Genomic DNA, 27812 nt, shown 5'->3' on the forward strand with positions numbered 1-27812 from the left:
GCTGACCCCTCCACAGAGCACAGGAATTCATGTTTCAGAGTCTGTGATCCCATTATCTAATAACACATTGCTGCCATCTCTGCTCTAGAAGAGGGACATCACTGTAAGTTACATCAAACCAGATAAACTTTATCCTTGAGACTCCTTAATTTTTACCCTTCACATGGAAAGGATTATTCATTGCATCAAGGTCTGCATGAAACGATAAGGATAAAATTCATACTATTATATCGGTATTTTCATTTATTTTTGTTCTCAGGAGCTCTGCTGGAGGAGACAGCGCAGGAGGCGGCCAGAGATGAGTTCAGCTCAGCTCGAGAGCGCGGGATTTGTGAGCGCTGGTGCAAACTGAGCTGCTGTATTTCCCAGGGACAGAGACAACGGCGCACCCAACGCTGGTCAATGGAATTCTCTCCAAAATTCACTATCTTCAACGGACTATAACACCACAAGTTACACGAGGTGGAGGAACGCTCTTCTAAATCCCACACTGCCAAGCAACCAGCAACATAAACCCAGCGAGACTGGGCGAGCCCAGAGGGAACCAGGTAAAAGCACCCGTAGGTATTTGTCCGATGCTGCGGGCAGTGCAGATAACAAATACGTGCCAGATGCTGCTCCTAACCATAGAGAACTGCGGAACTGCAGCTGTGCATTCCCACTTTCAATGTGTTCAAGTATATAAACACTAAACGAAGTGAGTTTAAATAAGAGACACAACATACTGTATGAAGAGTCCGATAGAAGCCAAAGTATTTTACTGCTTCAAGATCAGGACAAATAAATACTTGTTCCAATCCACACAAACATCTTTGCAGCTCCCAATTACCGACTCCCTGTCAATAATGATACAGAAAAGCTGAAGCCCAGCAGGCGATACCCCGATCACCTTCATTTCCAAGATCAGACTGCCACGTGGGCGCTCTCAGCAGCTCCGGTAGATTTGGACCAGAGCCTGAGATCCCATTTCCACCAGCTCGTTAAAATATGCACTAAATCAAGCACATCTATACACAATCCCACTAAAATTGAACAAACAACTTATTATGGGTTGTGCTGATGGATCACACTAAAAATCAACAGCAGTCAATCTTTATAGGGTCTGTTTGATTCTTAGGGGGTTTTTTGCACTCTGTAGGAGAAGAACAATGGGAGCAAAGAACCTTCCTCTGGGAAACCTCCACTCACTGGCACCACAGACTGAAGAGGGACTGCAATAAACATCGTTACCAACCTGTGCCTGCTGGCAGCTCTGAGACAGCGACTTCTTCATTGTTTTGAGCACTTTCTGTTTTCCTCAGGCCACTTTTCTTCCACCGCTTATTTACCTGATCCACCAAAAACTGGAATTCACCTCTGTGCTTGTTTCCTGAAATGTAACAGCACATTACTGATCATTGCCAAGGGAATCTCAGGGTACACCATAAAAACTGAAAAGGATGTGAACAGAAATAAACACAAAATACTGAATTCAAAATATTTTTGTTACAGTAAATGAAAACCAACTCATCACTGCAATATGTTCCATGTTCTGTTAATGAACCACATCTGTGTCTGTGAGTTTACAGAGCTACCCAGTAGTCAAGAACACGTTCACAGATGAAAACTTGTGCACAGAAGAACTGTTTCCTGCTTCTTTATGTTATCTTTTTTTTCTCCTAAATGTGTTAAGTATTGCGGTTACTGTTGTGACAACAGGTACTGTTGTGGTCATGGCACCAAGCCTGGTAGAGCACAAGGAGCATCCGCACGATGCTCTCAGTCGGTTCTGATCCAGAGAGCCCTGCGAGGAGCACCCAGCTACAGAGAGAGAGGAAAACCCCACGGCTGCTCCATTAATTGCTTTAAAGTTGCTTTGGGCTTCTCGTTTCTGCAGTAAAGCAATGTCTGAAGCCTTCATGTCACGTGTATTGTACTGTTTTGATTCAGATCCTCTAAATCACAGTTAATTGCTCTTTTGCATACCCTGCACTTTCAATCACTGTGTTCTAAGCAATCCTCTGGTATTCAGTCAAAGCAACGCTCGTTTTCAGTCTAGATGCTTCGAATTTACCCAGAGGCTGGGAAAACGCCTGATGTCCTCGGCCAGCTGGTGTGGATCAGCCAGCCCTCGCTGGGCACGAGGGAACACGTTTGCTGTACAGAACACAGCGACTCGTACTGAACCCGATCGGTCCACGCACGGGGCCGCACACTGACACGTTACAGCGCAGGCAGCGAACGGGAACTCCCGTTGTGGAGCAGGACTCTGAACAAAGTCACTCTGAAAGGAGGTTTACGCGGATAACACACGAGCACACCTGGCGTTACACGCAGCACTGCGCACAGGCTGTTCTCTTGCTCTGCACGCACAGGAGCCAACGTCCAGGTCTCTGCACTCGCAGAACCACCGCGGCAAAGCCCAGCACAGGGCACGGGATCCCTGGGACAAACCGGAGCTCACACCGGGGAACGTTTAAACCAGACTCCCCCTCCCTGCGCAGCCAAAAACACCACATACGGTCAACAACTCCTGCAATAAAAAGAAAGTCCTTGTCCCAGACACTGGTGTTTGAGCCGCTGCGCATTCATGACGTGATTCCTTTGGCGCTTCTGTTTTCCCGGTATTGCTATTTTTTGTTGTTTTGCTTTATGGTGTAACTACCAAGTTTTTCAAGTCAAAATGAAATGTCCTGGCAAAACACAGCACTGTTCCGATAGGCTGTAAATCACCGCTGTGCTAAACGCCATACCACACACATTTCGGCAAACTACAGGCATTTTGATAATAAAACAACCACGGATATAATTACAAATATTTAAGAAACAAAACAAAAATCACCAAGTCTCTGAATCACATTGCAAATTAAAGGATTTATAAGCAGAAATAGCAACAGAATAAGGTTTTTTTGAACAAATGTATTTCTTTTCCAGTAGATTTTTTAACTCTCTAACTAGAGCAGCAGGAGGAGCTGCCAGCGGCTGGGGGTGTCACCTGTGGGTGTCACCGGCCCCCAGGAGCAGCAGCTCTGCAGGGGACAGAGCCTTTAACTGCACCCTCAGGCCCAGGCTCCGCGGCTGCTCAGGCACATAAACCACCCTTGGGTTCTTCCAGCCAAAATATTAATTGGTCTTTCAAATACATTTCACACACCACCCCCCCCCCCAAAAAAAAAAAAAAAGAAATACCAAAAGCAATGTGCAATTTGCTAAGAGCCTGGGAAATTGTAAAGGTAAACAAAGAAAAACAGGGAGTTTCATCGATTTGGCTTATCTTGCTTTGCAAGGAGGCTGTTCTGGAGCTCCGCTGCGTTGTGTTTCATATGGAAATACAGAACAGAGTACGTGGTTAAGGCTTTTTATTCAGAACTTATGCCAGAGCTAATTAATGCTGTGAATTAGTGACCTAGGGTGCAAATGTAGTAAATTAAAAGGGAAAAAAACCCCTTCATTGTATATTAAAGCTTTTTAAAGTCCCTTTGTGCTACAGTGAAAAAAGGCATTTGATAAAGGTTCTTTTAATCTCTAATTGTCCTCTAATTTTAATGTACAATTCCTTTTTCATGCTTACGATTTCTTCCTTATTGCTTTTATTAGTAATAATTTGCTGACACTAGTTAACATTTACCTCTTTGGTCATCACTTTTTATTAATTTGAAGACCGTATGTTCCCATTAAAATATTTTTCTATCTTCTCTTTTTTCCTCCCTATTGTTTTTTTACTTCTAAATGTTCAGTTAAACTGCCTGAGGCTAATGTATTCACTCGGTGACCTTGATCATTTGGAAACCACATCGTTTTAACAATATAAACTCAATAAAATGCCACCCAGCCCCGCTGCACAACTGTCCACAGGGTGGATGGGGACCCCGGATCGGCTGCACACGCAATTCCTGCACCCCCAACGTTTTTAAAAAGCAAGTTCAGTGGGTTTGTTGCACTGGGTCAGTTCTCTCTACGAAGTGCTGTGTGCAGCTCTCCCAAAGCCACTGAACTTGGGATTTGTTCTTTACAGAGCTACTAAAGCCTTGTGGAAGAAAATGCCCAATTTGGGATTAATACTTTTTTTTCCCCCCCCTGCATCATATTGCTCAAAATTTCTGCATGGGAAGAGAGGAATTATTAACCAGTTACTTGGAATTAGAGAAGAATGCTTAAGATTCAAAACCACAAACAGTGCATGTGCACTCAAAAAAAAAAAATTCTCAGGACAGCAACAAAAAGCAAGGGAAAAATTTGCTAAAGATTTAGGCCCTTATTTAGCCGTCACAGAAACCCAACTAAAATCAACAAGGCTAAATCTAGCTGCATTATGGAATAATTTATATGCCCGAAGCAACGCAAGGAAACACAGGAAATAGGACCGTATTGCAGATTTAAATACACCCTGCGGTACAATCAGAACAAGCCGTCCCTGGTGGCTGTGCTGCTCTGAGCGCTCCGTCTGGCTCCGCAGGGCTCGGGCAGGTGAGCGAACCAGCGGGAACCCGCAGAAAGAACGTGCGAACCACGAAGCACCACGAGGGAGCCGGGTACAAAACAACGCTATTTAAAACCTGATGCGCAAAACACACAAACAAGGGTCAGGAAATCGACTGTATAAATCGGTTTACATTAGCCACTTCTGTGCTAAATTACCGCAACAGGATGCAAGTCCTGCAGTCCTTAACTCCCACATGAAGGTTTGCTTCTAAACTAGCCATAAAGATGGTTAGATGGCTCTGCCAAGGGAGAAGACGCTGTTCTCAAGTGAGAAAGGAGAAAGTTTAAAATACTGCGCTTTCCTAGGAGGCCCGTTGGAACGCAAGTAGAGAGTGCATAATGGGATGTGCTGGGGATCAGGTTCAGCTCAGCACCCCCAGCCCTGGCAGGAGTTTGTTGGTACTTTACTCAGACTGAGTTTCAAAGAGGAAGTTTCAGCCCAGAGAACTTCCAGCTTCGATTTATTAAATGGGGGGGTGGGAGAAGCACATACACGTAAAAAGCCTCACTTCTGTGTGTATATTTTAGTACAAAGGAAAAAAAGGTGAATGAAGTGAAACTTGCGTGTTACTTACGATAATCAGTGTGGATCTCATCTATTTCTTCCTCTGTCTGGTCCTTTGTGAAGGTCAAGCTCTACAGAAATCACACAAATGTTTATTTACAGAAACAAAATGATGATAAAGCTACATACTTTAAAACTAGAGACCTAAAACTGGGAGAAGGATCAGCTCTGTGTTTCCCCCCCACCAGCTCTTACGATCTCATCTGCAGACAGTAATAGATAATTAAAGTAGACAGTAATATATATATTTAAAGTACACATACACGCTGTCTTGCTTTGCTTTAACACAGTCAACAGGACTAAGTCAAAACACTCCATATAACACCCAGCATGTGTGGACCATAAAATATTTCCTAACGCTGTGCAACAAACATGCTCCAAAAGTCACAACAGTATCATATGTCATGGGAAAAGAACAGGCACTACTGCTGATACGGAAGCAAGGAATTTGCTAGCTAAATCCTCGAGAATTCTAGGAAACAAAATATTCCCCACGCTGCCATGGAGGGTCAAAATCCTCTAATATGACCAAGGGGAACATTTCTCAAGAATTTCTATTGCAATAAAAAAATGCTACTACTTAACGGTTTGGACATAAAAACATCGGCAGTACACAAAGAACTGGCCATGACGAATGAATGGTATGAGAAAAATCACATTGATTAGAAGATGGTATGTGCCAATTTCAACATGCAACCTGGGAATCTGAGAATTCCCATGATAATGGAATAGACAAACGTTCAGTGCCCACTCTGCAATTTCTCCCGGCCATCCCCTCTTAGAGAACACGCATAATTCGCTTACGTTTTCACCGGTTTTATTAAATTCCAGCTGAAGCCGAACCTTCTCATTCTTCTCCAGCTCTTTAACAATCTCTGCAACTGTTTGAAAAGACAAGCAAGGGATGATAAATAAATCAAGAGATGTAACAGCACTGAGTGAACCTACTGTGAATTTCAAGCACAAACGGGCACGAGCTCTGAAGCAGAGCAAACTCGGGCTGCAGCCCCGCGCAGAGGCAAACGGGACGGATCCCAGCGGTGATGGGCGGCGGGTGGGGACCAGAGGGACGGTCCCGTCACCAGCGCCAGCACCTGGGGACCGGCGGCCGGCTGGGAGCCGTGGCCGCAGCTCCTTGCAGCAGCTCGGGGCTTGCGGCCCTGTCCCCACCCACCCCGGGCTGTTCTCTCACCCTGCCCTGGATCAAACCCAGGGGAAAACGCAGTCTTTTCAAATCATATTTGAATCTCGCTCTGGCATACTGTAGTGTTTCTGTGGTGCACAGGCAGGTCTTTTATAAGGAGTTTCCATTTTATAATGTCTCTATAAACAGAAGATAAAATAACGACATCGACTGTGTATTGTATTTGCCCCTCCAAGGACTACGTCCCAAGGCAACACCAAACTGTCTGCAGGCTTACATCCAAGCCCATAGCACAAAGACGAATTACAACCTGCTCTAGCACCTAAGTCAGACACTTCCAAACCATATAAACAGACCCAGCTATGTGTTAACATTATAACTAAAACTGCAACTACACAGGATCCTGCATGGTTTACTTTGACATTTTATAGAATGGTTTGGGTTGGAAGGGACCTTAAAGCTCATCTAATTCCAGCCCTACCATGGGCAGGGCCACCTTGCACAGCCCCGGCTGCTCCGAGCCCGGCCAGGGACGTCACCGGGGCCGGGGTGTCCCCAGCTGCTCCGGGCAGCCTGGCCGGGGCCTCCCCACCCTCACGGCCAAGACTTTCTTCCTTATATCCATTTACTTCTACAAATCTGTTTCTACACTTAATCATCTTCACGGTGCTCCTAGGTAGCTGTGGGCATTTATTAAAATAAACACTATCACTAGACAGCAAAGTAACCAGAGAACAAGAAGCTTATTAGGCTTTGAAGGAATAAAACCTGTTCAAAACTCATTTAAGCAAAATTCAGGAATTTGGCACTAATGCTTCCTCAGAAGCTCCGCTATTTGTATGAGATAGTGACCTTGGGTCCACTGCTACCACCACAAGTGCATGTCTGCATCCTAAGTGCCAGTTTAATAATTCGCCCTTTGTAAATAGGTGTTGAGCCAGAACTCAATAGAAGTTTTGCATTATTTAGGGCAGACCAGCTCAAGTACACGGTGGCACATTAGGAAACTCTTCGTTTCACCAGCCCGGGAAGTTCCCTTCGTTCGCAGGGAACGGGGCTCCCGGCGCCGCTGCAATCCCACACAAGAGCTGCTCAGCAGACTTCAACTGCCTAAACTTCTATCCTTGCTGAAATCAAACACAATCTTATAATAACTGTGTCTGCTGGTTCTCATCCCAGAGACTTCCTGAAGTCCTAGAAAGCGATTTTTGAAAGCATTTATGTTTATTTTCAGAAGAGCTTAGGCACAAATTAAGCAGTGACACTTGGCACCTAAATCACTCATGCACTTAACCTTCTTAGTCAAGCTCTTAAAATGGTTAAAGGAGCAAAACGAAAAAGCGAACAGCGTTGGTTGCAAACTCGCTTTTCTCATGCACTTGCTCCCACAATCCAAGCCAAGAGCTGGCAAGTGAAACCAAGATTTCAAAAAGCTGGAGCCTAAAGCTTGTCTGCTGAATTCATATTTATGTTCCCAGTGACTGACTTTACTTTTGAAAAAGCACCGCATCTGGCAGGACAGCCTGTTTAATAAAGGAGCTGAACACCAAAAAGATGCTTTATTTTTGAAACGCCACAGAAGTTGTGGATATTCAAGTGATCACGTGTATATGGAGTTAACATAGGAGCTTTTAATATTCACTTGAAAGAAAAACTCCTCCATACCGTCGAATTTGTTTAAGGGTAACTGATGAAGTGGTGTTTACTGTGAGGAACGATATTTCTCATTTCTCTGCCTCCAAAGCCAGCAGAGCAGCCCCGCAGCCAGCAAATGGCACACAACACCGCCACCAGTGACAGGAGCGTTGCCAGGACACTCACGGCTCTGCCGCTCCCCAGAGACGAATACCAGAACGTGATCCTGCTAGAAATTCCTTTAAAAGGACCATTTGCCATAAGCTTCTAATCAAACAAAAAATGATACAGCTATAAATCTGATGTGTGTCTCTCACCCACACGTGCAGTGTGTTTGTGCTGCTCCTTATATCACCTGCAGAACTGAACTGAGAGATGGCAAATGACACATCTTTGAAAAAGGCACATGTAAGGTTCCTCCCAACAGCAGCGGGGTGTTTGCACCGCCGGGCGCTGAGCTGAGCACATGCAAACACCCCACTGCTGTTGGGAGGAACTTTACACGGCACCGACGTTACAGACTCAAACGCCTTCCCCTTATCCTGCACAGCTGTTTAACGCTATACGCAGTCTGAGTCTAATGGTATAAAATTGCTGCCAAACATTTAAATCGACATAAACTCCAGCGAAACATTAACACTTTATTAATTCATCCTACCCTTACCAAACATCTTCAAAAACAAATCTAATTTTGTAATTAAATCCAACAAAAATATAAAAGTCTAAGTGTATAGGAGGAATAGAACAAATTCAGAACAAAAGATAAATTAATAAGCCATTCACTTACTAAGAACCTCAGGTATTTCCAATTTATGGACTAAAAGCCTTAGAGTCTAATTTGGAGGCACTGAATAAAATGCAAAGTCAATAAAAACACGGAACATTTTTCAGAACAGGGTTAGTAAACCAGGAAGTATCAAAGAATTTCAACACAAACTTACATCTTTGCTGGATACTTCCAGAATATAGCAACAGGTTTCTGGTTTTCATTAAAGTTTCCTTTTTTTGCACTCATCTTGATTTAGATAAATTCTTCAGCTCCCGTTTTCCCAAATATTCAAACCAGCCTTATTCCTACCCTGAGAACTAAGAGAAGGGGAAATCCATACAAATCGTGCACAACGGTAACAACTTTCCTAGAATGTGTGACTTACCCGATTTGGGATTTAGAGAATCACACTGCGCATTATACATGTGCACAAACTCTTGGTGTCTTTTAACGAGCTGTTGTCGGGTCCCGTGGGTGGACAGACCGTGCTCCTTCAGTTTCTTCTTCAAATCACGATCAGAGAGCAAGTTGTAAACAACTTTGGCCAGAGGCTTCCTCTTGTGAGCAGAACTGCAAAAGGCAAAGGAAACAAATGCTTTTTTAATTAGTACTCCTATGGAAACCCAAATACTGACATCTTTACAGGGTATTTCCCCCACTCTGGGTAAGAAATACCCGAAAGGATCATTTCAGCCGTGACAGACACACAACCAATGACGGGGTATCGCAGACATGACAGCTCTAGGAAGCCAGAGCACTTTTTCCATCTACCACAAAGACAATTTCAAGCACACAGAAGGCAATAGGTCTAGTCGGGTCTTCTTTAGGAAACGATGCAAACGCTGCTCTTGTCACACAGACTGTGGCTCAGTTTTTTAATATCTACAGCAAAGGCTTCAGAATCACAAACATGCAGTTCCCACCTCACAAAGGGCAGGTCGGTAACACGGGAAGGGACATTAAAGAGAATGAACAGCACTCCGGGGAATAACATCTCCAGTCCAAACGGATCCTGCACAGGAGAACTTGGCGTTCCTGGCATCGCTCAGGAAACATCTTCATCACAGGAAACTGCCACAGAAAGCTCGAGTCCTACTACAACTGTTTTCATCTAAAATTAGCAGAGCGGTTTCCTCCTGCACACATTAGCTCAGTCTTCCCTACGACTCCTGCTGAAATACACTCAAACTAGCCAGCAAAGATACCCAAATCCATCTACTGCCTCGCTCACCTTCTTCAGCTTAAATCATTTCTTAGTTGCAGAAGGACAGCATTTAGTCAGGCACTTTTTTTCCTGCAGCACAACAAGGTTCAGCCGTGCTGCTCTGAATTACAGAGAGGTTAGCAGCTTGGCATTGTGAAAGGACTGACTTGAAAACTGTCTTCAGCACTTTCAACTTAGCACATTGAAAATAAATTTCCAAGTTAAAAAAAAAAGCTTACACAAAAATGATCATTAATTCATTTATTCTCATATAGCCCCCATAGCACAGCTGGCAAAAAAAAAAAAAAAAAAAAAGATACATTACCACAATACATTCTTCAGGAAAAGACTTTTTCCAGATTCTTTTGGGAAATAAAAAAGATGTGATTGAATAACTAAATCTTTTGAAAGTCTTAAAAAAGCTTTGTATGTATTATAATTCACCAGCAGCACGACCTAGAGGAGTGACGGCAGCTTTGTGAGCAGACACAAAACCAGTTCACACCAGTTTGGAATCTAATTGTTGGGGGGTTTTCCCACCCTTGAGAAATGCAGCGCTCATTGGGAACACACACTTGTAATTACTCCTGTGCAGGTTTTGGGGAATAAACTGCCAGTTCTGCTGGAGTCCTGCTCAGCTCTTAATCAAGATACCATGTGCTCTTAATTTGAGGATAAACAGCCAAAATTCCTCAGAGAAGAACTCGAGATGTGCTGTTACTGGAACCCCAACACCACCGCCAGAAAATAAACACATTGCCAAAACCCAGCATTTAGCACACAACAGCCAGTCCCTACGGAGAAGTGTCTTGCGTGACACACTCTTAAGATCCAAGCAGTCTAGATAAAACAAGCAAAACTTAAAATTCTGTTAGGAACATGGGCCTGACACCAGAGAAAAATCTGGCTTTTATTTCCATTCATTAAGAACAGAGAAAACACTAAAAATGTCCCAAATGGAAATTAAAATGTAACATCAGATTTCAATATTAATTCACCATTTATTCATCCTCCAAGCCCTTTAGCTTACAGACTGGCATTCTAAGCATGACTGGGCAAAATAAGAGCTTTAACGTAAAATTACTTTCTAATTCCAGGTTCAGTGGAATTGGAAATAAAAGCATGCAGTAAAACCGCATGCAGTAAAAAGCCCTCACAGTTCTTAAGTCTGATCAGATAGAAATAATAATGGCCTAAATTTACACTAGTAAGTAAAACCACCCCAAATGTACACTTGCGATGGGAATATGGCGACTGTGACAAATCCTGGGGCGGAGGCATAAAGTCCAAGGTAAGCACTGATCTTATGGAAATCGAGATCTTAAAGAAACAACCTTGACTGGGGCAACCTAAAAGCACCACTGTGGGCAGAGTAAGGTGCAATTTTTATTTTGTGCCTTGACAGCTAGTGAAGCAATTGTCTTTTGGCCCACTTGAATCAGGGGAAGCAATTCATTCACCAAGTGAAAAATGGGAATAAGTGTTATCTGAAGAGAATTTTAATGCTAGTGAGAGAAATGTGATGAGAATAATGCACAGACTAAGTTTCACTCCCTGCGCTGAATTCTTTAAAACACTGCCCAGTGTTTTCTTGCCACTAGAACCCAAAAAGTAATTCTGCTGGTGATCCACATACTTTCTTGAGAGGGGAAAATCACAACTATCACACTACAGAGTGATTTTAGAGGGATCTATACAGCGGGTAACCAAGAAACAAACTCAATCCACTGCATTGTAAACTATCAAGTAATATGTATAATTTCAGTGGTGCAGAAAAATGGCTACACGCATATAACAGTTCTTGAAGCAGCTTCTCACCTCCTGAGGCTGTCCTTCTTCTCTTCGCTGGTCAGGCAGCTGTCCAGATGTTTGTTGATGTATTGCTCCGGAATCGCAACCCCGCAGACAGGACACTCCACTGCAAGCAAGGGGAAGGAGCTCACTGGTGTGTGTGTCACAGCAAGGAGCAAATGTTCTCACCTGAAAAACTAACTGCTGATTGAAGACAATGCAAATCCAGAATTCCAGATGTCTTTATTAAAAGATCTGGCATGTCTATGCAGAATGTTCATTATAGCTCTGCTTTTCACCAGAACACCTATTTCCCTCTCTAGCTAATATCAGAATGGCTCTCATCTTCCCTGCTGGCAGATGGAATGAGATCTCCAATAAAAATCTAGGATAACATACACACCACACAGAAGCCTAGGGGATAATATAAGCATATTTCTGTGCCAATGTTTTTCACTTGTGCAGTTATTTCACTCCTAAACAAAGGAGCTGCATCATTGTGGTGAGACGGTACAGCACAAACTTTATTCTCATCATGTTCTCAGTGAGTGGGTCCCAACAGGGCTGTCGGCACGAGGGAACCAGCCGTGTCTCAGCTCTTCACACAGATAACCAGACTCTGTGACAGGCTCGGTGTCACTAACACCCTATAGCTTGGTACCCCCAAACTCAGAATTCTTCTCGCATCATATTTTCAAGCAGCAACTATAAACATGACCTGTGAAGATACTCAGAAAACACAGACTTCAAATATTCATCTTTCTCAATCACATGATGTCAAAACCAAAAGGCTGACTTTAACTGTGCAGTATGAGAAAGAGGTTCTGGAACTGGCATCCTCTGGATTTGTGTGAAGGAAGTTGGTTTTGCTTTAAAAGACAAAACAAAAAACAACCTATGAAAACCACTGTGAAAGGTTGTGGGAATCGGGAGAGTTATCTGGTAACACTGCTTTGCAATTCCTGACTCCCATGACATCATATTCCAGTCAAAGGTTAAAAATAAAACACCAACACAGTTGGGACAGTCACATAACACAATAGTTCTGAGCAGCCTACTATTGTATTTGAAGTTAACATTTCAATTCTTAACACAGAACAAATAATACTACAACCACTTCAGCAATGCCTCATTTCAAGCCTTCCATTTATCTTGTTTGACCAATTACTTTGCATTTGTGGAAATAATTTCAATGTAATGCTTGCTCAGGGATTTAATAAGGTCATAAAATAGCAAGCAAGTGAAAATTTCAATTGCTCAAGAATAAATGAGAGGTAAAATTTCATATGAGTTTTAAATTACTAATGCAAACAAGTCTGATCCTTAAAACTGGGAAATGTAACTTCAGACTAAGTGGATCCCATTCTCATATGGCCACTTTTCTGGCTGTGTTACATCTCTAAGCAGTATTTATCCAACTAGCAAATACATATGAACTTTCAGAGTTCCAGCTGAATGAATCATTAAACAAAAGGATAATTTTTTAAAAAGAAGAAATAAAAGAAAGATAAATATCAATTAATAAGAATCAGTGTTGTACTCCCACACAGTCTTTTATTTTTAATTGCGGTTTTTAATTGAATCAACAGGATAGCTGCCATCCTGTCAAAACTAAGGGGATTCTGTCATTTGATCATAGTTAATTAGTATAAATGGGCATTTTCATGCTTCAAAATAGATTAATCTTAACAGTGTAGAATGACAAGAAGAATACCACAGATTACTTTATTCTGGAGAGTGTACAAATAGGAATGTTAACAAAACCGAAGCCATGATGGTTTGGATTGTGGGTGCACCCCTCAAATAGCAAACACATTATAAAATACCTTGCTTGTGGTGACTTACGGGTATGAGAGCAGAACGACTGTCGATGTTGTCTATGTAGCCGTTAAGGGGAGGAGAAGAGAAAAATGACTTCATTTTTTACTAAGTCTGTTGTGCAACTATTGTTTTTTAGAGTTGTTACTCAAACCAAAGGAATCTGTGAGTGTTGAACTCCTTTGAATTACTCGGCGTCAGCCCAAGCTGCCTCACGAAGGACATTCTGGCAGCAGGGCTGTCCCAGCAGCCCAGGACACAGCGGCGGAGCGGCCGCCACAGGGGGACGAGTGCCCGCGCTGCAGCGCCCGATGCACGCGGCCCCCCCCAGCCACCGCCCTGGGGAACGGACCAGGACAAAACCAAAAACTCACAGCCTCACCTTTCTTGACTGCTTTTACCAGAGACGTTGAAGGCTTTTCGTGACCTTTGGCGCATTCAGGACTCTCTTGGGATCCCAATTCGTCGTCTCTACCATCGGCCTCTGCAGAAGTGCTGTCCAGGTTGTGGTGTTCCTCAGTTTTGAAAATCTTCTGAACTGTTCCTGCCAGGCCGTCTGGCTTTGTTGAGGTGCAAACTTCTGCCTTTCTGAAGAAACTGTCAATCAGTGGCACCTCTTCTTTTAAAACCGGCCAAGAACCAGGACTCCTGACGTGGCTCTTGCCAGCTGGACGCCTGCTAGAGGCCAGAGGACATGGAATCTGCGGGGCGTCCTGGACCAACTGGAACAGCTGTTGTCTAGAGGCAGCCAGAATTAACATGCAGTCAGCCACACCAGACAGTGCTGGCTTTTTCTTTGAGAAGAAACCAGAACAAAAGCAGATGGAGCTTTTCCCCGCTCCTCCCTTGCTCGCACGCAGCGCTGGGGAATTGCCCACGCACCCCAGGAGCGGCCGAGCCTCACCACACTCCACGCCAGCTAAGAATTATCACTTTGAGCTTCAAACAAAACAAATTACCTTTTGCAAATGTACTAAAATGCCTGGCGAGGCACCACGCAGAACACAGCAAAGAACAAAAGGTTTTCCCCCTTACTTGGAGACAGCAGGTGACCGTTTCAAGCCGGAGTTCTCCAAGCACCATGTCCCTGAGCTGTGACAGAGGCTCCTGCAGCCAGAGCTCAGCACAAAGTGTCACATCCCCTGTCCCTGCTCGCTGTGGGTGTCCCAGCCGAGCAGAGCCCCCACGGACACCTGCACATTCCTCGGGCCTCCAGCTTTAGCATCAGGTAACCCGGACTATTTCAGTCATGTTCATCACGAAAATCAAATCCTATCCTAACAATAATTTGATAATAAAGGTCACTTTATTTAAACCATTAGTCTGCAAATAATCATAGGGAGTTTTTCCTTGTATTGAAGGATAAAGACTTATGAATAGACTTTTCCAAAGCGATCTGATCTTGGCACAGAATCAATGGAAAGAACACTAGGACAAGAATACAAAAACTTGTTTGCCAAAACACATATAAAAATCTCTATGCTTTTTTTTTTTGTGGGAAAATACAGAAAATGCTAGTACTAAATTGAAAAGAGAAGAGTCCCAGACTGGCTTTTTCCAGAACGTGGTATTTTGGGCCCGCGGAGCAGCTTCGCTGGCCGGGTGATGATATCTAGTGGCCCCGACAGCTGGCACCCCCAACTGGCACCCCCCAAAAACCAGCACCCCAAACCGGCACCCCTGGGAGGGAAGTGCTGGACCCCACGGGCACTCCTCGCACAGCCCTGTGCTCTCCAACAGAACCTTCACCAACTGCTGCCCCTCTCAACGCCAAAGCCAATTACTCAGATTTCTCGTTATTCACAGGAATTCTGATAGTTGTCACTGGAGCGATTTGGACAAGCCTGACCAGAGGGAAGATCCATCCGTCATTCAGAGTCGGAGAAGGCACGCAGCTGAGCGACTTCACCCCTGCCATCCCCACAATGACCAGCTCACCCACAAACTGGTTCCACTGGTAAACCCCAGGACAAACCCATTTGCAACAAGCTCTGCATTTTGCATGCAGTTTTCCACACTATCTATTATATGCTTTTAACAAACTACCACAGGCTACCATCACCTCCAAAAGGTTTTAGCAGATATAATTCTACCTCCCTGGCACAGAAGCAATAAAGGCCTCAGGGCTGACAAAGCTCAGTTTAAGAGCACAAGAACTTTGGAAGGCTGAAAGATTAATTAGGAAGATGTTAGCGAGTCCTAACACTCACCGCTCTAACCATGGCTATAATCCTCCCGCGAGACCAACCCGCTCCCATTGCGGGTTTGGGTTGGGGCAGGGAGTTACACTTCTTTCCGTTTAACTAAAAAGAACAGTCACGTTAATACACCATACACAGCACGCACTCTGCCAGGATGCTTCAATAACACTGGCAACAGCTGCTGAAGATTTTTCTTCAGAGCTGCAAGACCTACCTAAAAAATTTCATTTTCTTCCTCTCCTTCATCGAGATTCTGGTTCCCATTTTATGGCCCATTTACTTCTCTCTTGCCAAAGCAGCGATGAGACAGAGCAAGTGGGAATCTACTGCTTCCACGTAAATAAATTCCAGGGAAGAGATGGGGTTGTGAATCTGCCTGGGAACAGCTCGCACAGGACAGTCCTAACTGTACAAAAGGACAATTTCTCTCCTTGAAATTCCTTCTGCAGTCCTCCTGGAAGTTAATCCATGCATTAGAAATGATGGTACCTGCTCTCTCGAGCGCTCTGAGTTGATGTGTTTATTCCTCTGACTCACTAGCTGTCAAGGAACCCTGATTAGGAAACTAAGATATAAACTTGAAAGTAAAAACACCTTTTTCTTCCCTGTGTATGAAAAAAGCACGGATCATTTTCAGCAAGGACTAGTTTTCTACTTACACAAGTATAATTCTAATTTCTATTGCTAAATTTTCTAACTAGGTGATGCAGAAACTGACAATTCTCATCAAATTAATCTCTTTATTAGAGAACAATGAAATTAATTTCAAAATGCCAAACTTTACACTTATTCTTGAAGACACCGGCCTCATTGCAACTGCTAAGAGTACTGTTCATACAGGAGGGCTGGCACAGGCGTCACTCCCTGTCTTGCTGTCCTGGCCTGGTCAGTGATGAATGCACGGGTGGAGCAGCGGAGCACAAGCTGAGCAGAGGCCGCTCTGGCCCGACGGGAGCTCCAGCCCTCGGATCATCCCCCTGGCCTCCTCTGGACCCGCTCCAACAGGCCTGTGTCCCTCTGATGTTGGTGCCCCGGAGCTGGACCAGCACTGCGGGGGTCTCACCAGAGCAGAGCAGAGGGCAGAATCGCCTCCCTCCACCTGCTGCCCACGCTGCTGGTGACACAGCCCAGGACACGGGTGGTTTCTGCGCTGCAAGAGCACATGGCCGGCTCATGGCCAACCCTTCATCCCCCAGCACCCCCAAGTCCTCCTCCTCAGGGCTGCTCTCCATTCGCTCTCACCCAGCCTGCATTTGTGCTCGGGATTGTGCCGACCCACGTGCAGGACCTCGCACTTGGCCTGGCCGAACCTCGCGAGTCGGCACGGGCCCACCACTCCAGCCCGGCAGGGTCCCCCCGCACGGACCCCGTCCCTCCAGCTCCACCTGTGCACGAGCCCCGTGGGGAGCAGAGGTGTAAACGGGATCAGCACTCAGGTGTGCTGAGATCATTCCCATTCCAGGCACACGCTGAGCTGGAGCACAGCTTTTCCCTCGCTAAGCACCACCCGCATTAACATTTGCTTTCCCTACAGGCCTGACTTAAGAAATGTCTTTGCATTTCGGAAATACTGAAAAGATTTAAGACTTAATTTTCACAAACACTAAACTACCTGAGGCCCAAAGTCAAGTCAGATGGAATCGAAGAGCTTAGCAGGTTTCAAAAAAAAAAAATCAATCCCCAGACTTCGGATTTGTTTTGGGGAGGGCCACAAGAAAACACAGCAGATGGGGAGAAGGAGGAGACAGATTTGTCCTGTACCTGCGTTGCTCGGGCAGAAACCAACAATGCTCTCGTGCTTTCACGATGCTCGTATCACGTAAGACGCTCCAGGCAAGTGTTGTTCCCCTCGAACTCAGGACCACCTGAGAGGCATCCGAAGCGACACAAGATTCACTCACTGTCTACGTTCCTCTGACGAGTGTCTCTCATTAGGCAGTTACCGCAGTAACCCTGTGCTGTTGGGCCTTTCTTACCGCGACGCGGCCTGCACCGGCTCCCCCAGAACAGGACACCGCCGTTTGTCTTATTGATTTAACTTTATGTTGAGAAATTGATTGAACTCCAAGTCACAAAAGGAAAGATTATTAAGCTACTCTGACTGGTAAGATTTATACCGATCCATTAAAGCGGTCAAAAAAAATTAACGTTTAAGATTCAATATCATAATGGATCCAAGTCAGCACTACTTGTTCCCTACAAAATTAGACATTACCAAAAAAAATAGTAATCCATTTATCACTAGGAAATACCAAAGACAGAGTTCAAGCTAAAATAATGGAACTGTAGAATTTCAATCCTTCAAATAAAATCAATTCAATCTAATAGTGGTCATACAGAAGATTAGATTTTCATCACAGAGGAACTCTCTCAAGAAACAAAGCCATAAACTGAGCCATGCTTCCTACCACTCCCGAAACCAAGAATCTCATTGACTTCAAGCTCCAAGTTCATTTCAGAGAAAAAGCTAATAGTGTATTTGTCTCCCCTGGACACAAGAATACCTACAGAGTACCCAGCAAATCACTGAGCTGCTTCTCATCAACAGCAAATAGAGAGATAATACAAGAAATCTCATATATTATGTATCTGCTGTGATAAGTGTTTACCGAGCCACGCTTATTCTGTTGTTCCTGTCTTTCAAAGAGATGAGATCAAAAATGAATTAAAAATTAACAGAAAAGTAGATAAGAAATGCAGGTGAAAGCACAGTGCTCCATTACTTCTCTTATCCAGGAAAGCTCACATTTGCGGTCCCTCAATATTTACATTTTTCCCATCCAATGACTTCACCAAGAGAATTCTCCCGCAAGACGAGCATTGCAACTGAACAAAATTTTGCAGCTCAGAATTTGCCCTGCACACATAGGAAGGATCTTAAAAGAAAATCTTTACTACCATTATTTTCCCTGTAGAATCCTGACACGTGCTTCACTTCCTACGGAAGAGTCTGTAACTTACAGGCAGCCAACCAGAGGCAAAACCAAAATACCATACACAGCCCAACACACACCTGAGTGGGCAGCAGCCTCCAGCCAGGAAACTGGCGTTTTTTTCCAAAAGCATAAACATTTGTCCTTGACAACGTTTCTGCCACACCACAATTCTCTCGCCCAGTCCCCACTCTGGCTCTGCTCCTCTACCAGGACCCTGCCTTGCTCACACTGAGCCAGTCACGCATCCCTCTCCAGCTGCCAAACCACCGACTGTAGTAATAAAACTACAGAATACCTTGCAGAATTAAAGCTCTTTACTAGGTCGTCTAATATCCGGTTATTTTTCAGGTCAGATTCTGAGGCTGCCTGTTAAAAAAACAGAAAGAAAAGGGAAAGAAAAAAAAAAATTACATGCAGTGAAAACAAGTACCCAGAAAATGTTCAAGGGATCAATAACTTGTTTCTTTGATCTATGCCCCAACCACCCTTCCCCAAATTGCTATGTGAAAGAAGATGCATAAGGTTAAACATATTTTCCTGTAAAATATCACAAACTGAAATAAATGCCCAAGAACTGTAAGTCTGAGAAATCATAGGCGATAGATAAAAATTAAGCATAAAGCTAAAGCAACAAAACCCAGTATACCCAGTCTCCAACCATGCTTTATTGAACCCTGGTTCTAATTATTTTGAAAACCAAAGCAAGGATCCCATGAATGTGATAAGAACCTTAAGCAAAAAGGCATGAAAAACTGACAAAGGGAAATGTGAATCTTTTGAGTGATTACAAAATGAAAATATGAATTACAAGATTACTTTGTGCGTTCAATACATTCTTTTTAAACAATTTCTGATTTCTATCACTCTAGCTGTCTCGCTGCTCTTCTTTTTTACAAAGCTTTTATTAGTCTTGCTCATATCGATACCTGTGATTTTTCAGAAGGCCACAGTTAAAGTGTATTCCCCAGAAACATCCATCAAGTGGTCTGCACTTGACTGAACGTTTGAAAACTGGCAAAGCTACAAATAGATCTGTTTTCCAGTCTTGAAACGTCTACTCCGGTTCACGCTTTAGAAGCACAGAAGAAAATTACTTCTATTTTGCCAATATTTCTGAAGTGCCATTCATTGTTTTCAGGCAGCCTATCATTTTTTGGAGTTCAATAGAGCCCAATTGGCTTAAGATGAAAAGACTAAGGCCTAGAATAAACCGTGTTCTTTAATCAAAAAAAGGCCTTAAGTCAGACTGTAATAATCACCCACCCGCAGAGCAGGCAGAACCTGCCTCTAGTGCTTTCCACGTCTAACGCCACCCCCACGGCAAACGCCTCCTCTCGCGGTGACAGTCCGCTCGCCCCCAGAAAGGCGACGCAGCGCGGTCTGAGCTGGAGGGCTGGCTGGGCTGGGGACGCCGCTGAAGGCTCCTTGGGGGACGGAGTGAGGCCACCCAACCATGGAAAACTGAAATGCTTAAATTACGGCACTCCTGCTTTAAACAATGGTGTATTTTAACTAATTAGGAGGCAATATGAAATGTTTCACGGCGCTGTGTACACGGCTCTGAGCCACAGCCCAGGTTCGATGCTCCACCTGCGTCTGCCTGTGCTGGCGGCAGAGCGGCTCTGGAACGGGAGCGCTCCCGCAGAGCCGCTCGCCGACTGGAAAGGTGGTGATACGTGACCAGAATTAATTATTTAGCACAGCCCAAATGGAAAAGGTCCTGAGACCTGCCAAAAAAATAAATAAAAACAAGTTGAGGAAAAGAAAAACACTTACCACAAAGCATGCTGGACAGTGAGTTTTGGAGGACAAAGACTGCCGTATGCAGAGGGAACAAACTGGAAAAAGGAGACGTCATTTTTAAACAGGCATTCTTCCAAATGCAGTTCAACATCCTTACTAGTACATTTTCTTTTCGTACAATATATGCAAACTATTCCACAATACACCAATAACGAAAATACACCATTTTTCCATGGAATTAAGATTACCATTGTAGCAAAAAACAAAACAAAAAAAAAAAATCCATATTTTATGGAAGCATCTTTCAACATTTAGTCTCGGCCCCCCTGTCAAAAGCAGAAGTTCACTTTTGTTTAACAGCAGAGCAGAGCCCTCATTCTGCCAGCACCGCGCAGCGTGCTCGCGCTGCACTCCCAGCACCGCTGGCTTTGACACCGCTCCTGCTGCATCACTCGCTTCCACCTCCTGCATGGCCTCAGACAAACTCCTCATCCCCTCTTTTTCCCAGGTGTTTCTTCCCCTTTCCAGACAATACCAACCTGTTGTTGAGGGAAAAGGCTAAACTGATGGGAAGCAGCACTGGAACACAGAGACAGCTTACATGTCTCCCAGGAAAGCAAGTCGTGTTACACCCTCATCACAGGATGCTTCAATAGACTCTTTGGTGAAATATGGCATAAGCTTCACTTTGTCACAGTAAATTCCTGAAATTATTCTACTCTCTCTACTTTTCTATGAGCTTCCATAATTACTTCAAGATATAAAACTTTAACCACTCTCCAGCAAAAAAGACATTCACTTGCTAAATTTACTGGTCGGAGCCTCAGCACTGAACACATTTAGCAGCAGCCCCCTAAGCAGATGTATTTCAAAGACTCTCTGTGTAGGAGTCTGAAAAGCAGCAGGAGCATTAATGCGCTAATTCAACACTTAAAACCACAAATCCACCTAAATATCCCAAAATTACATTATATAGTAAGATGCTATATGGGGGGAGGAACTCATAAAAAAAAGAAATAAACTTTAACTGACTGAATATGAATCAACTTAATAGATGTAGCCTGTCAGCATCTGACGAGCAGTCACCTTCAGTAAGCAACGGCACCAACCCGTGTTTGCAGCCATCGCGGCTCGTGGCCAGTGGAGCTGAGACACGTTCAGGGATAATAAATCACAGGAGCTCTGGGTCTTAACACGTGTGCCCAGGGCTGGCGCTGCGCCCGTGCAGAGAACACAACAGCCTCACAATCCTGCGTCCCCGGTCCCTTCTCTCCCACTCACCTCCTCTTCCTACGGGACAAACAGCCCCACCGTTGCTTGGGTCTCAGCCTGGCACTCCCGGGGAACAAAACGGGACGGCACACACACCAAGCATTCAGTGGTGCCACCAACTTCACTGCCATCGGCACCGACAGACCAAACCCCCCTGTAAAACCACATCTACATAGTTAATTATAAGATTCACCTGCAGCGCTGTATTTTGGTGTACAGAAGAGAATTCCAAAGTATGAATTTAAGCTGATAACCTGGGTGCTTAATAGCAAGGACAGAATGAAAGTATACAAGTCACTGCCAGCAAAAAAAGATCTCTGCTGAGTTTAAACTGGAAGTAGCAAGGTTGTGAGAAGAAAGAGGAATAAAATAAGCTTGCATGAGAAAAGTCAGTAATGCCATGATTTACACAGTACACCTCAAAGATCATAGCTTTTTTTTAAAGTGAGCGATTCTGAAATCTGCTTAGCTGGAGGTATAGCAGTAATTTCAATAGAGATTTCAAGAAAGAAAAATCCTGTATGATGAAAAAAGAGCTCTCTCCAAGAGCAATGGCCACTTCCAGATGAAGAAGTCAAAGAGATGCAGAGGCTGCACGTGCCCAGAGCTCTGCCTGGGACACGGGCTCAGCTTCGGCACGCTGCGATTCACCGCACCCACGATCCGCCGCAGCCCACGGAACCACCGCTCCCCACAATCCACCGCACCCCGTGGATCCACCACTCCCCACGATCCACTGCACCCCGCGGATCCACCACTCTCCACAATTCACCGCACCCCGTGGATCCACCGCTCCCCACGATCCACCGCACCCCGTGGATCCACCGCTCCCCACGATCCACCGCACCCCGTGGATCCACCGCTCCCCACGATCCACCGCACCCCGCGGATCCACCGCTCCCCACGATCCACCGCACCCCGCGGATCCACCGCTCCCCACGATCCACCGCAGCCCGTGGATCCACCGCTCCCCACGATCCACCGCAGCCCGTGGATCCACCGCTCCCCACAATTCACCGCACCCTGTGATCCACTGCTCCCCACAATTCACCGCACCCCGTGATCCACAGCACCCCACAATTCACCGCACCCCGTGATCCACCGCAGTCCACGTTAGAGAACACATTCATCTTCAGGCGCTCTTGTGATGTGAAAGAAATATGAATGTTTCATTTATTCTGTCAATACGGATACAATCCCATGCACTGGGAAGTTAAACAACCACTGTCAAGAGAGCTCCTGAGTGCTACGAGCCACCCAAGAACGAGCAGAGGAGGAATTTTAAGTGGCTACAGGTGCAAAGAGATTATAGCGATGTCTACAGGCCCTGTAACAGACCATGAAGAAAAACAGAAAGGAAGTTTTGCAAGCAAATGTATTTAATTTTCATCTATTCGCAAATAATTACTCATTAATGGCAGAGGGGATTTTGCTTGAATTGTACAATCTCAGTGAACCAAAGAGATTATACAGAGACAACAGAGTAGAAAATACTTCAAGAAATCTTGATTCCCTGTAGAAAACTTGGGCTTTCTGCAATTTGGAGGGGGAAACTCCATGTGTAATCTGTTAAAGAAAGCAGACGGATTCTTTTCCAAGTTAAGGGCCCCTGAACCCAGCAGGTCACGGGCAGGCTGTTACACCAGCTACTGCAGAGCACTTCCCGTGCTCCCACCACGAATGCACTCTTTTCAATGGTGATAGTTTTGCCAAGCTAAACTAAATTTCATTGCCAAACTACAATGTCTTCCTTCATGTAAGGAAGGGGAAGTGCTATAGTTTCTGAACAAAACAATTATAAGTGTTTATTTTAAGGTGAGAAAATGCAATATACCTCCCTCTAACCTGACTCTCAATGAGCTGCTTGCTACCATGTCCAAGCAGATCTCAGCCTGAGGCAGAGCAGCGTGGAAAATTGTACCTCATAACGCTTCATGCTCTCTGCCATACAGCTTTGCATTTTGTTCCGCCCTCAAGATGTTATAAACGATATTTAAATGAAGAATTGCAGGAATAGGTGGCATTTTAGTGCCTTAATCCAGACCACCTGTACTTGTGCTGTCAGAGGCTGCAACCATGACTGCACGAGGAAGGGCTGCGGGCTGCTTCACAGCTTCCACCCCAAACTGCTCCGCAGAGGCAAACGGCCTTGCTGGCTGAGCCGCAAGCAGGACAGCTGCGTGTGTTGTAAAGGAAATAAAGGACTGGTAACCCCTGCTCTACATGCCAGTAAGTATAAATGGTCAGATGATGCCTCGTCTCCAAAACTCTAAAGGGGAAGTCTGGTTTTGAGGACATTCTTCAATAGTTTTCTGTCACTCAGCTAAAGCGCAAGAGGATTTCACCAGCCCACAGCGTCATTTTCCGGTCTTGTGTTTCCTGGGAAAGATGTATAAAGACAGAACATTCACTGACATTTCTTTGAGCACACCTTCCTCAGCCCTGCCTGTCTGCCTTAGTCCGTCAAGTGAATGACAAGCCAGGCTTAAATGGAGCCACAGACTCATCACAGCCACCGCGGTGCTCCCGGGAATGCATGGCAAGGTGCAGCTACGTGAAATACGTTAATTCTGAATTCCACAAAGTCACAGGATAGAGGGAAGAATGACCTCACCGCTCCATTACTGACTTCTCACAAATGCCCCATTTACCTTGGCTCCTACTCAAGCAATTTTTATTAAAACTGCTGTTTCCATGCAATTTTTATTAAAACTCAAGTAAATTTAAGCTGCAACCGCCAAGTCAATAGTGATGCATTAACTGACCCTCCATAAAATACATCAATCACAGGACGCGAGGCACAGAATTACAATGAAAAGGAAGCAACAGTTTTGTGGTGACCTCTACGGAGTCTGTACTGTGTTCGCACAGGACGCCGCAGGAGCGGCCAGAGCGAGAAAGTGACGCGCAGCGCCCGGAGTGCGAGCGGCCGCCGCGCTGCCCAGCCCGTACTCACAGTTGTGCGAACACTGCGGGATGATCATGGCGATGTTGTAGTAGTCGTAGCAAATCCCGCAGCGCAGCAGATCATCCACGGCCTGCAAGGGAAGCGGGGTCACCGCACGGCGCGGGGGCGGCGGCTGCACCGGGCAGCGCGGCGTTAACACCCCGCGGGCCCCGGAGGCGCGGGCTGAGCCCGCCGGGCCCCGGGCCGCCGCCGGGGAGCGCCGCGGTGTCCCCGGCCCTGCCCGCAGAGCGGGGCGCGGTACCGGCGCGGCTCCGCGTGAGGCCGGGCCGCTCCCCGGCCGCCTCCCGAAGCCCCCGGCCGCCGTCTCCCCGCAGCCCCGCACGCACCTTCAGCGAGGCCAGGCTGGCCGGCCACGGCGGGTCGGGCAGCTGCAGGGCCATGGCGGCCCGGCCGCGAGTCCAAATCCCCCGCGCTCACGCTGCCCGCCGATACCGGCCGCTTCCGGCCGCGCCGGGGCTGCCGGGAGCTGTAGTGCGGAACGGGGCTGGGGCCGGCGCGCCCCGACGGCACCGCGACGGGCACCGCGCCGGGCACCGCGCCGGGCGCAGCGACCGGCACCGCGCCGGGCACCGCGACGGGCGCAGCGACCGGCCCCGCGCCCGGCCCCACGCCCGGCCTGCTGCGCCCCGGCTCATCCCTGTGTTCTGTGCTCCCGGCAACGGAGCCCCGGGGCCTGGCTCCCCGGACAGCGGCGGTGCCGCGCAGCAGCTCCCCGGGCCGGCCGGCCCGCCCGCCCCCGGGCGCGGTGTCAGACCGCGGGGCCGCGGAGCGAGCAGCCGGTCGGGCCGGGGAGCTGCTGTCACAGCTGGAGCCGACTCCGTTTTCGGCCCTAACGATGTTTAATTGAGCACCTGCTTGGGAAATTCTGGAATCCCATGGATCGATAGTAACTGCAGTAGTTTTTCAGCACCAAATGCACCATCTACCAGGCATTTTCAAACCTACCTCTGCCCTTTTCAATGTGCCTATAGAAGTTGCCTCGTAACACAGACACCCCCAAAGCCGCTAAAATAACGGCACTGATTTCTATGCATTCGTGGTGTCCATTGAACTCCACAGAGAGCATACGGGTGCAATAGAATTCTCAGCCACTGTGATAAGTCGTCTACTCAGGTGACAAATCAGATGTATCATGGAGTGATCCCATAGCCAGATGGGAGAGTCTTCACCCCCATTTTCCAGGAGATGTTCATTTAAAAAAACTCTAAGACACCATGTCAATGAGATTTGGAAAACCGGTTCCCCCCCTGAGTTCCCTTGGCAGTAACCCACCGCAGCACCTCCCCAGCAGTGCTGTTTGCTGTTCACGTTTCTCCACACAGGTGCACGTCAGCCCTTTGCTATGGGAACGACCTTCTGCACAGCCCCTGGTGTGCTGGGTTGCCATGGAAATGGGCATCATCCCATCACCTCTGTCCCGGGCACGGCCAGGTCTGACGCTTTGATTTCCACAGAGGGGACATTGCAAAACCCAGGCTAAAAATACCTGGCCTTGGGGATGAAAAACAAAAAAATGGCAGGTAGCAATGAACATGGCCAATGCGGTTTCAGGTTTAATAATTGCCTGGGGGCTTGGGGGCACTTAGCACATTGCCAAAGTCACGTAGGACAATATTGCAAAAATCGCACTGTCCTTGTACAACTCCCATTTCAGAAACCAACGATTTCCCACGGCTCTGCCGCCGCTGCTCACATCCTGCCCATCGCACGTGGTGCTCACTGAATGGGGTACAGAGACCCCACTGCAATATCCGATACACTGCATACTGGCACAGATACTCCTCTTGATTACATTGGTTGTAGCAGAGGCTTTTACACACACAAAGCGTATTTAACTATTTTATATATTAGTCTGCACAACGATAATGCATCACTTTGCTTCCTTCATTTCAGAGGTTTCTTTTAAGCACTTTACTTTCGTAGCTGCTGGTGACTCAAATGTGCTGTTACCTGAAAACCATGTGCTTGCATGCCTGATTTTTCCTATAAGATGAGTTTTTGTAGCAGTGTAATTTCCGTGGGCTTACTGCTGGTTTGTGCTAGCCTGATTTTTGAATCAGATAAAATAAAGTCAAGCTCTGTGAACTGGCACTCAGTAGCTCGTATGTATGTGTAAAAGGTTGTCCATGACCCGTGTGACGGAGAAGGTCAGAAGAGATAATTGTAGTGGTCTCTGCTGGCCTTACACATTATGAATCTCTGAATTTACATATTTTAATGGATCTGATTACTGTCTGGCACTTGCTGAAAGTGCTAGAATTTACAGAATAATTTCATTGCCATTTAAGTACCCATTCTTTTCACCTTAAGGAATCCATTTCTTCTGCTTTCTCTGCAAGCTCTGAAAAATAATGTATCCATCTCTTATGGTTCTTTTTCAATTTCCTGTTCTTTCTTTCCCCTCACGTGCTCTGCAGATCCCATTCCAGGTTCACACACGTTCTGACATGAGCTTATTGGTTGGCAATTAACTCGTCCTCCCCAGGCACAGACATGAGGGTTTCATTACTACAGCAATGTTTAATTTTTATTTTGGTAGGCTGATGAATAGCAAATGGCAAGGGGTTTATAGCTGAGCACCATCCACACAGGCTGCTACTGAATAAAAAGCAACTTAAACTATTTCCACGGTAAAAGCGCAGAATCAAAAAAACCTGGAAACCCCGGAAAGCCCGTACTTTCGCCTGAATCCCGCAGGGTCAGCGGTCAGAGCACCCCTGTTGTAGGCAGTGTGGCCAGTTGTCCCCAGTTTGGTTGGCCAAGTGTTCCCAGCTGCTCACTGGAGCCTGTTTGAGCGCGATGGGTCCCGGGGAGCAGATTTAAAGCCAAGGACTCCTGCAGAGCCAGGACACTTATCCCCCTCTGTAGGAATCTTCCTGCTGTTTTATTGCCACTTGGGGCTTTGGTGTAGCAGTCTTAAGCTAGTTTATTTTGCTGAACTACCAAGCTACAATTTGTTATTACACCCAGAACACCAAAACAGAGAACATAGACCCTCCTCCCAACCCCCTGAAATATTCATTTAAATTAACATAGCAGTGGGGACCCAGCTGCAGCTCTGCAAGCCCACTGCCCTGCTCTGGTAGCAGGGAAACGTGGAGAAATGCTTGGCAGGAGGTGGGGCAGCCTGGCACGAAGCACATCTCCAAAAGCTGCTCATTTTCATGGGTACTGTTGAGACAAAGAAAATATTTAAGTGGAGTTTACATAGTTCCCAGGTGGATGTGCACAAGCTAATGACGTAAAAACTGCTTGTTCCCGAATGGTGCTTCAGTGCCGCTTACAGAACTGTTCTTTTTCTCCAT

General features: G+C 46.0%; 1 protein-coding gene across 1 annotated transcript in view; it reads right to left on the reverse strand.

The window, feature by feature from the left end:
- The window catches only part of RAD18 (RAD18 E3 ubiquitin protein ligase), a 38317-nt gene extending 13388 nt beyond the window's left edge, over positions 1-24929 (reverse strand). The window contains exons 1-10 of the mRNA XM_065642643.1: positions 24834-24929; positions 24496-24577; positions 20301-20362; positions 18820-18890; positions 13770-14125; positions 11597-11696; positions 8960-9144; positions 5831-5907; positions 5037-5097; positions 1235-1369 (exon numbers count right to left, since the gene is read on the reverse strand). Coding sequence (XP_065498715.1) covers positions 1235-1369; positions 5037-5097; positions 5831-5907; positions 8960-9144; positions 11597-11696; positions 13770-14125; positions 18820-18890; positions 20301-20362; positions 24496-24577; positions 24834-24887 — 1183 coding nt within the window. The 5' untranslated portion in view covers positions 24888-24929. The remainder of the gene's footprint in view (positions 1-1234; positions 1370-5036; positions 5098-5830; positions 5908-8959; positions 9145-11596; positions 11697-13769; positions 14126-18819; positions 18891-20300; positions 20363-24495; positions 24578-24833) is intronic.
- Positions 24930-27812: the final 2883 nt, after the last annotated feature.

Source organism: Caloenas nicobarica, chromosome 11 (genome assembly GCF_036013445.1).
Source record: "Caloenas nicobarica isolate bCalNic1 chromosome 11, bCalNic1.hap1, whole genome shotgun sequence".
Classification (NCBI taxonomy): Eukaryota; Metazoa; Chordata; class Aves; order Columbiformes; family Columbidae; genus Caloenas; species Caloenas nicobarica.